General features: G+C 34.5%; 2 protein-coding genes across 2 annotated transcripts; one reads left to right on the top strand and one right to left on the bottom strand.

The window, feature by feature from the left end:
• Nucleotides 1-3,673: 3,673 nt before the first annotated feature.
• LOTGIDRAFT_221390 (hypothetical protein) lies at nt 3,674-5,598 on the bottom strand. Its single transcript, XM_009065802.1, has 3 exons — nt 5,294-5,598; nt 4,637-4,789; nt 3,674-4,367 (listed from the first exon to the last, which is right to left on the bottom strand). The coding sequence occupies exons 1-3, from the start codon at nt 5,553-5,555 to the stop codon at nt 4,126-4,128; spliced, it is 657 nt and encodes a 218-aa protein (XP_009064050.1). The 5' UTR covers nt 5,556-5,598; the 3' UTR covers nt 3,674-4,125.
• A 787-nt stretch (nt 5,599-6,385) lies between these two features.
• Nucleotides 6,386-7,708, top strand: LOTGIDRAFT_96885 (hypothetical protein; the record flags this gene model as incomplete). The annotated part of the gene is made up of 3 exons (XM_009065801.1): nt 6,386-6,587; nt 6,911-7,075; nt 7,548-7,708. Coding segments are annotated over 3 exons (528 nt in total), but the record flags the coding sequence as incomplete, so codon positions are not given.
• Nucleotides 7,709-10,212: the final 2,504 nt, after the last annotated feature.

Genomic DNA, 10,212 nt, shown 5'->3' with positions numbered 1-10,212 from the left:
AAACTTTATTTCGTTTCGTTTCATTTCATTAGTCACTGAACAGTGAGAAGTAAAACTTTATTTCGTTTCGTTTCATTTCATTAGTCACTGAACAGTGAGAAGTAAAACTTTATTTCATTTCATTTCATTTCATTAGTCACTGAACAGTGAGAAGTAAAACTTTATTTCATTTCATTTCATTTCATTTCATTAGTCACTGAACAGTGAGAAGTAAAACTTTATTTCATTTCATTTCATTTCATTTCATTAGTCACTGAACAGTGAGAAGTAAAACTTTTATTTCATTTCATTTCATTTCATTAGTCACTGAACAGTGAGAAGTAAAACTTTATTTATTTCGTTTCATTTCATTTCATTAGTCACTGAACAGTGAGAAGTAAAACTTTATTTCGTTTCGTTTCATTTCATTAGTCACTGAACAGTGAGAAGTAAAACTTTATTTCATTTCATTTCATTTCATTTCATTAGTCACTGAACAGTGAGAAGTAAAACTTTATTTCATTTCATTTCATTTCATTTCATTAGTCACTGAACAGTGAGAAGTAAAACTTTATTTCGTTTCGTTTCATTTCATTAGTCACTAAACAGTGAGAAGTAAAACTTTATTTCATTTCATTTCATTAGTCACTGAACAGTGAGAAGTAAAACTTTATTTCATTTCATTTCATTAGTCACTGAACAGTGAGAAGTAAAACTTTATTTCACTTCATTTCATTAGTCACTGAACAGTGAGAAGTAAAACTTTATTTCGTTTCATTTCATTAGTCACTGAACAGTGAGAAGTAAAACTTTATTTCATTTCGTTTCATTAGTCACTGAACAGAGAGAAGTAAAACTTTATTTCATTTCATTTCATTTCATTAGTCACTGAACAGTGAGAAGTAAAACTTCATTTCATTTCGTTTCGTTTCATTTCATTAGTCACTGAACAGTGAGAAGTAAAACTTCATTTCATTTCGTTTCATTTCGTTTCATTAGTCACTGAACAGTGAGAAGTAAAACTTCATTTCATTTCGTTTCATTTCATTTCATTTCATTAGTCACTGAACAGTGAGAAGTAAAACTTTATTTTGTTTCGTTTCATTTCATTTCATTAGTCACTGAACAGAGAGAAGTAAAACTTTATTTCATTTCGTTTCTTTCATTAGTCACTGAACAGTGAGAAGTAAAACTTTATTTCATTTCGTTTCATTTCATTTCATTTCATTAGTCACTGAACAGTGAGAAGTAAAACTTTATTTCATTTCATTTCATTTCATTAGTCACTGAACAGTGAGAAGTAAAACTTCATTTCATTTCGTTTCATTTCATTTCATTTCATTAGTCACTGAACAGTGAGAAGTAAAACTTTATTTCATTTCATTTCATTAGTCACTGAACAGTGAGAAGTAAAACTTTATTTCGTTTCGTTTCATTTCATTTCATTAGTCACTGAACAGTGAGAAGTAAAACTTAATTTCGTTTCATTTCATTTCGTTTCATTTCATTTCATTTCATTTCATTAGTCACTGAGCAATGAGAAGTAAAAACTCCATTTCATTTCATCAAAAACACAGTTGAAATGAAAATATTTTTTATAAAAAAAATGACATGTCTATTTTACATAACGAAAATATTACAAAAAATTAACGTTCTCGATAAAATTAGTAACAAAATTTCTAAAAAAAAATATTAACAATTCTACAGCTAAGCTAGGAAAATCAGAATTAAATTACTTTAGGAGCAAAACCTAAGAACATTGAAAAAAAAAACTGAAAAAGCATTTTGGACCTAATTTGTACTTAATTTTCCCAGATAGTTAAGAGACCATTAAAGATGGGTTCCCTTATTTTTATTTATGAAAATGAAAATGCTAATACTTATATGAATAGAAAGTAGAGGTGTTCTAATGACTTGGAAAAATACCAGTTTGTCTCACATGTCCATAATTAATTCATAATTAGCTAAATTAGAAGAGAATTACCAGCAGAATTCCAAATGAGTGACCGATCAAGAAAGGTCAAAAAGTCTTTTTTTGTTTATCCAGACTGTACATACAAGGACATTTATGATTGGTTCAAACTCTTAATTATATGCAATAAGAACATAATGATATGATTAAGAATACATGATAATTCATTAGAAACATCAATTAATCAAATAGTTAGCTTAATTTGACACTAAAAAATAAGGAAACCCATCTTTAATTTGACACTAAAAAATAAGGAAACCCATCTTTAAATTCATTTTGGGAAGCATTTCACGCTGTTTATACCGAAAAGAAATGAATCTTAAATTATCAAAAGTTGTACTTGTTTCCAAATTTCAAAAATAGCAAAATACAAAAAAATTTCATGATTTGATGAATCAAGTTTGGAGGGAATGAAATCGTAGTTAAGGCTTTGCGTGGAAGGGCAGGATATCTTATTTTGGGTTTAGAATGATGCTTGGACCAAATACATTTGTTAGATTTTTTGCGCTTTTAGGGTCTTTTTGATGAAAAATTTTCAAGTTTTTTATGCCTTTAACTTTAGGCCGGTTCTTTTTCTAAATTTAAGCCAAGGTTATTTGAAATACAGTAATCTGATTGGTTGATAAACAAGATTTAAAGTCTCTTTTAATGATTTACCAATCAGATGACTGAATTACTTAGTAATCTTAAATTTTTGAAAAAAAAAGGCGTAAGTTGTTTAAACAATATGGAATCCAATATGGCTGCGGACCCAGACTACAAAAATTTTCGTCTGATTTTTGGACAAATTTTTATATTTGTCTGAACTTTAAAGAGATTATTTCTTTCTTAACCCTGCACTAGTCCCTTTAAACTTCAGAAACAATCTAAAAATAGACTCTCAAAATATACAAAAATGATCATTATACAAAATACATGAAAGTATATACAAAAATATATTATAGTGGATAAAACTCAAAGGAATAGAGCTGTCGAATGATTACATTTTATTGTAGACAAACCTTAAGTCAGATTCCCTTTCTGAGAAGAAGAATTTGACTAGTGTTCGTCTGAAGCTGTTTACGTGTTGGATAGACAACCCTCATCAGGACAGCTTGTTAACTTCCTTATGAACAGCTGAAGTTATTTTTTTTAGACAGCTCTATCCCTTTAAACTGTTGAGGCATATGGACAACCAAATCAGCAAAAATACAACATGGAAGTGACAATCAATAAGAATGAATGATGTATTTTCCCTGAAATAGTTGTGAATGAAATAGCCTTAGTGATTTATATACAATTATGATTCAATTTAAAGGGAATTTTGGTCAAATTTGAAAAATTTACATTTTGAAATATTATGAATATTTAAAAAAAGGAGGACACAACTTTAATATTACATTTGCTTTTGACCTCCCTCTTTAAAGGCACTCTAAAAAAAATGTTCAAAAAAATTAGTTGAATCCCTTTAATTAAATGCAAAATTAGTTCTGTGCATGAGGGAAATTGCAAATTTTTTGTATGATTTTAGCCAATAATAATTTTATTGTTGCAAATTTGAAATCAAATGACTTCAGTTTAGCACTTGTTCCATGTCCATTTTGCACATAATAAAGATCTTATATTCTTTTATCTGATTGGTCAATCACTAGAGTGAATTAGAGTAAAGAACCAATCAGATTGTAGTAATTCCAAAAATATGGATTTTCCTTAAAATCATAACCATTAAAACTAAACCAGTTAATAGAAATTTTGGAATGTAAAAATCTTGCGGAATTTTTTTTATGAAATTTGATCGAAGATGACGTCCAAAAGACCAGAAAAAAAGATTATTTATGAGATGGTATTTTCCGAGTTATATAAAATCATATTTTCTAGTCCCGGTTTATATAAAAATCTTATTTTCTGGTCCCAGTTTATATAAAATCATATTTTCTGGTCCCGTTTTATATAAAATCATATTTTCTGGTCCCGCTTTATATTACTTTTTGGTCCTGGTTTATATAAAATCATATTTTCTGGTCCCGCTTTATATAAAATCATATTTTCTGGTCCCGCTTTATATAAAATCTTATTTCTGGTCCCGCTTTATATTATTTTCTGGTCCTGCTTTATATAAAATCTTCTTATCCTACATATCGAGGGTAAAAGAGTTAAAATGATATGAATTTTAAAAAATGTCCAAAACGGTTGTCCTAGTAACGACCTCCATATTGTTTCATCCCATACACAGCTTCCCGTCTGTTTCTCTGAGATTCCACAGACAGACGCAGCGATTCCACGAGTAGGCACATTCCTCCGAATAAACTGAAGAATCCCGAAAGGACGGCGAATCCGAACGACCAGGACAGGAAGTTTGAATCGGGATGGGGCAGCCATTGGCGATCTACTTCAGCTTTCACTCCAAAAATGATAGTACATATAGCTATTACCAGACCTGAAAAATACACAATTAAATCAATGCCAAGAGGTTTGGGCAAGGAAAAGCTAGTAGACAAGATCCTCATTATTCCAGTTGACCCAGCTGTAAATGGGTACAGATCAATACCAAGAGGTTTGGTCAAGGACCAGCTGGTAGAAAGGATCCTCATTATTCCAGTTGACCCAACTGTAAATGGGTACAGATAATCCAGGAAAGATCAAAGCCAAGAGGTTTGGCCAAGGACCAGCTGGTAGACTCTAGGGCTAATCATCCATCAAACTTACCAGAAACAAAATTCATTCCTGTTGTAGCGTAAACATAATTCTTCTCCTTGGCAACCGGACAGACGTGTAGGAAGTAGAAAACCACAAACAAAATGGTGATCATCTGCATCATGAAGACAATAGTCAACAGAACCTGGATCGCCAACAACCATGCTGCAAGATAGAAACGAGATGGAGCTTTACATCTAGAGAATTAACAGAGGCAACACCATGCAGTGTCCAATCTGGCATAAGCCTACTCTACAGCCTTTTGCACATCTAGTCAGCTCTAGTCAGACATGACTGGTAAATACAACCAAATCAATGGTCTAGAGCTCTAGTCAGACATGACTGGTAAATACAACCAAATCAATGGTTTAGAGCTCTAGTCAGACATGACTGGTATACACAGTTCTTCGGCTCAACCTGTGGGTTGAAGTTAGTACCCCCACCCCCTTCAATTTTTTTCAAAGATAGCATGCCCTGACATTTTGTGACAATGAATTACTCACTGTCATAAATTATATCACGAATCCTTATTCCGGTCGCCATTTTGAATTTCAAGATATTTTCATTGTATCTAAAATGGCACCTTTTGCATTTACCTTTGAAGTCGCAATTCGCCGACGAAACAGGCTTTCAGAAATTCGAAATTTAGAAATACATTCGAATACTTACGTGGGTTCAAGTAGGACCACACTGGACGATATTCGAACGAAAATATCCACCAACATCCATGATACCTTTTTCCCAAATAATCCTTATAGTACGTCCAGTCATTGAAGCAGGCTTCCCAAAGCCCCATTTTGACAAATTCCCTGGACCGATCCGTGAAAGATTCGATCCAGTTCGGGGTAGCGAAGGACACAAGCAGGCATATGAAAGCCACAATCGTGAAAATTAGGCCAAAAATTCCAACCAAAGTTTTTCTCAACGCCATTTTGAAGCCTAATTTTTGAAGCGTTTGTAATCAACAAAAAGGTGAGAAGTCTAGATCACCTGGTGACGTGGTTGAAATGGTCGTTGAAAGTGTGAGACTGGTTGGTGGAGTCTATGGTGACAAATCTTAGGACGAGTTTATTATGACAATAACACAGGTGAAATCAGGTAGACCCAAAATTGTTACATAACGGGTTTTTCTTGTGTGTTTTATGCATAACAAGTTAAAGGCGCATATATTTGGATTAAGTGAGCCACGATCCCCTCTATTAATTTGTATGTTTTCTGACCCAGAAAATTTTAAAACCAACATGGTTTCTGTATCTATCAATGTCCCGAAGGTTTATCGCCAGAATTAGAAGGAATTGACCCCAAAATCAAGTTATCTCATCGTGCGATTAAGTAACAAGAAATGTCAAAAATTGTTATCTCATCGTGCGATTAGGTAACAAGTATTTTCAATGAAAAATCTTGTTTAAATTTTAACAATCGGATGAAAAAAAACCGTGAGAAAACCTCTTTATCACTTAAGTCATGAGTCACCATTGGGGAATTTGCGCAGGATTTTGATTCGGACACCATTTAAACGCTTGAAATTTTGTTTTCACAATATTATAAATGATTTATTGGGGGAAAAATATAAACAATTTCCGAAACGGTGAGATTCCACGTCAAAAATGCCGAAAACGCAGCCAAATCGTGCGCTACCTTTCACCCCCCATGACACCTGTCGTAATGAGATCACCCACTTTCAGGTGAAACACAGTTAATTTCAAAATGGCGACACAAACATTTCACCGTTTGTCGTTTTTCTGCGCCATTGCCGCGTTTATTTTGATGTTTGTGGCTTTTGCCAGTCCATTTTGGTATAAATCGTGGACAAGAGTTCACAGTCCGTTCTCCAATATCGGATTGTGGCACATTTGCCTGGCAGGATACATCATACCTGGCGATCCAAACATGAAAAGTTTCGTTGGTTGCTGGTGGATTCATTCGACGGAATTTGAAGGAGTCAAGACCCACTTCATGCCGTGTAAGTATTTATTTCTCAGGGGGGGGGGTCTTACTACAGTGATATCCTCCCCGACCCCCCTTTTCTATACCCACACTAGTGATCACCCCATTGACTCTAACCTAAAAATGACTCTTTTTGAAAGGGGAGAGGGAGCGATTTCTGATCTTAAAGAGTGACGCCATTGGTATCCCAACCCCTCCTTTTCTATACGCATATTAGTGATCACCCCATTGACTCTACCCTAACGATGACTCTTTTCGAAAGCGGAAAGGGGGGTGATTTTTTGGTAGGCCATTGGTATTCAATTCAGCACAATTAAAATATTTAAAATTTAATTTCAGCCTGGTTTATGGGAATTCAAGCGTTGTCCATCTTCACCCTGATAGCAGACATATTGTCCATCATAGCCTTAGTCCTGCATCTTCCTCGTAAAATCTACCAGAGATGTTTCAATCAAAAGAGATCCAGAGTTCTTTATTTGGCAAGTTTCTGTCAGCTAGTCTCAGGTACAGTAAACTTTTCTCATTTCTGAATATTTATGTAGCTTGACATTAGGACCACTCCATTTCCAAAGATTTCCCTCGCAAAATCCAATAGGCTTTAGAGAAGGGCTATGGAACTCTCTGAACAGGAGTGAGAACCCTTCTCTTACTGCCAACACATGCTTCAGATATACAATCCTTATCAGGACAGCTAGTTTTGAAATTGGGAGATTAACTTTCCCAATAGCTTTCAGGGCTCTGGGAACTCAATGATCTGGAGCAAAAAAGCTCATCTCAGGCTGCCAACACATTTTTTGGATTAAAAATCCTCACATAGACATTTCGATGGAACATGGGTTGTGCACGATTAAAGATTTAAGACAATTTAGGCTATGGTCATTCTTCTGGAACAGAAAGTATGCGATCAAATTCCATTTCATTTCATTGATATTGATTGTATGATCAAATTCCATTTCATTTCATTTCTGTATTACAGCTGGTCTGGTATTTCTGATTGCCCTGGTGTTTGCTGAGATGTGTAATGACCCAGAATGGATGCCAAGACCCTGGATGAACTACCTCTCCTGGGGCTATGGATTCTGTGTCCTCTCTGGCTTCTTCAATGCCTTTGGTGGCATGTTCTCCTTCGTCAATGCCCTCATATTTACAGACAAGGAAAGAGCTTATGAAGAAAATCCAGACAGAGTAGACTCCAGGTAAGCTTTGGAAGGGTTTCGTTGAGCAAATGGTGGTTGTTGGTTCTGATTTCGGTCATTGAGTGAAAGTCTCATGACCTTGAATTATGTCATCTTTCCTCATTATTCCAGTCAACCCAGCTGTAAATGGGTACAGATAATCCAGGAAAGATCAATTCCAAGAGGTTTGGTCAAGGACCAGCTGGTAGAAAGGATCCTCATTATTCCAGTCGACCCAGCTGTAAATGGGTACAGATAATCCAGGAAAGATCAATACCAAGAGGTTTGACCAAGGACCAGCTGGTAGAAAGGATCCTCATTATTCCAGTCGACCCAGCTGTAAATGGGTACAGATAATTAAGGAAAGATCAATGCCAAGAGGTTTGGTCAAGGACCAGCTGGTAGAGAGTGTCCATTTACCCCTAAATGTGATACAGCACTAGACCAATTCTATTACCTTCTTCACTTTGTTGGAAAATCCTTAAAAATATCCAAATTTTTCAGAGAAAATCGTGAAAAAGCTAAAGAAATGGAGGCAGCTAGAGAGAGGCAGTTAGCCCAGGAGATGGCAGCAGCGAAAGAGATGGAAAGCAATCGAGTCATGTATCGTGGTGGAGCTCAACCCATTCAACAAGCACAATCTCAAACTAAAGTTGGAGAATCTTTTGTCTAATGGTAAGTTCTCCTTCCTCTTCTCCTGATCAGTGAGTTCTCGTAAAATTAGACCCAACTTTCGTTTCGCTTTTTTTTATTAGTTTTACATTTTAGTGTAGCCACTTCAGAGTAGGGTCTAACGACTGCAGTCTTGAACATTCGTCAAAATAACCTTTTGACCTAAGCTGTTTCAACCAATCAAATTAAACAAGGTCAATTTGGAACAACCAATGAAAAGGCGTTTTTTCTATTTTCACTTTTAGTGGACTTGATAAACTAGTCTACTGCTTCTGAAAATACACCTTTTGATCGCATCACAAAACGCAAGCATAAAATTGATTGGTTAAAGGAGGTTAGGTCAAAAGGTTAATTTGATGAATGTTCAAGAGGGCTGTCGTTAGACCCTATTGTGAAGTGGCTACACTAAAAATAAAAACTAATAAAAATAATGAAATGAAAGTTGGGTCTAAACAGAGCTTATGCTTAATTAAGCAAAATGTTATTTTTTAGTAATTTCTGTTTTCTATTGCAGGTTTGTGGATAAAGTACCCAGAATGCAATGTGATGAATTTGAGCAGCAGATTTGAAAGTATTTCATCCATGTACAGAAATCGCGATACTTCATTTTTCAAATACTGTCCATTTTTTACCCGCCATAATTAAGAATAACCCTCATATTTTTTCATAATTTTTGTAAAAAAGTGCTTTGTTAATCATTTGTAAATATTCCAAAATCAGAAGTTGATATGTATCAGTTTCAATTAACTGTATCCCTTTTCAAACCTAGAATCTTGACATCTAGTTCGTCTGCAATATTCCTAAATTAGAATGAAAAATTAGGCTAGTGAAGATGTGAATCTGTACACAATATTTTAGCAAAGTTTAAATCAATATTTCTATCAAACTTTCACTTTTCAAAACTAGAATCTGACACCTAGTTCGTCTGCAATGTTGAAAGTGATGTTAGTCCACAATTCAATAATTCTGATATTGTTTCCTTTGCAAAATTCCCAATGCCGCTGTCCTGGCAAAATTTCCCTCATTGCACACTGCATGGCGTTGCCCGTCTTCATTAGCCTACTTGGTGCAGAAAATAGGACGTAAAACTCCATACTTTTATTTTTTTATTTACAAAATTTCCTCCATTGCACACTGTCCTTAGCGTAGAAAATTTGGGGTGTAAAGCTCCCTTTAATTCAGTTGACTAAATTGCCATTTTTTTTACGAAAATCTCAGAATTGTATAAAGTTGTATATTTTTAAGAATAGTTATGTATATTTTATCATTTATAATAAATAAACTTTTTATAACTGTATATTTTATTTGTTCATCAAAAATAACCTTGACCTTTATCAGGTATTGGTCTGTGCCTTTTTGAGGTTCTGTAGTCCAGTCGGTTAGAGCGTTGGTTCTTTATATGATGTCATTTGCTTGGTTAAGTCAAACAATGGTAGTCTTGTATTCTAATCTTTGTCGGCATTTAAAAGTCAGATGAAATTTATTAGTCTTTCAATCGACCCAGCTGTAAATGGGTACAGATAATCTGGGAAAGATCAATACCAAGAGGTTTGGTCAAGGACCAGCTGGTAGAAAAGATCCTCATTATTCCAGTCAACCCAGCTGTAAATGGGTACAGATAATCTGGGAAAGATCAATACCACGAGGTTTGATCAAGAACCAGCTGGTAGAAAGGATCCCCATCAAGGAGATCCACAAAGAAAAACTTAGTTATCAAAATAAAAATTTAATTTTCATAAAAAATCAGTTTACAATTACACTAATAGAATTAAAATGATATGAACTTTGAACTTT

This window comes from Lottia gigantea (genome assembly GCF_000327385.1).
Source record: "Lottia gigantea unplaced genomic scaffold LOTGIsca_70, whole genome shotgun sequence".
In the NCBI taxonomy this organism is placed as follows: Eukaryota; Metazoa; Mollusca; class Gastropoda; family Lottiidae; genus Lottia; species Lottia gigantea.
Note: the sequence above shows the minus strand (reverse complement) of the source record. Positions and strands in the feature narration are given on the sequence as shown.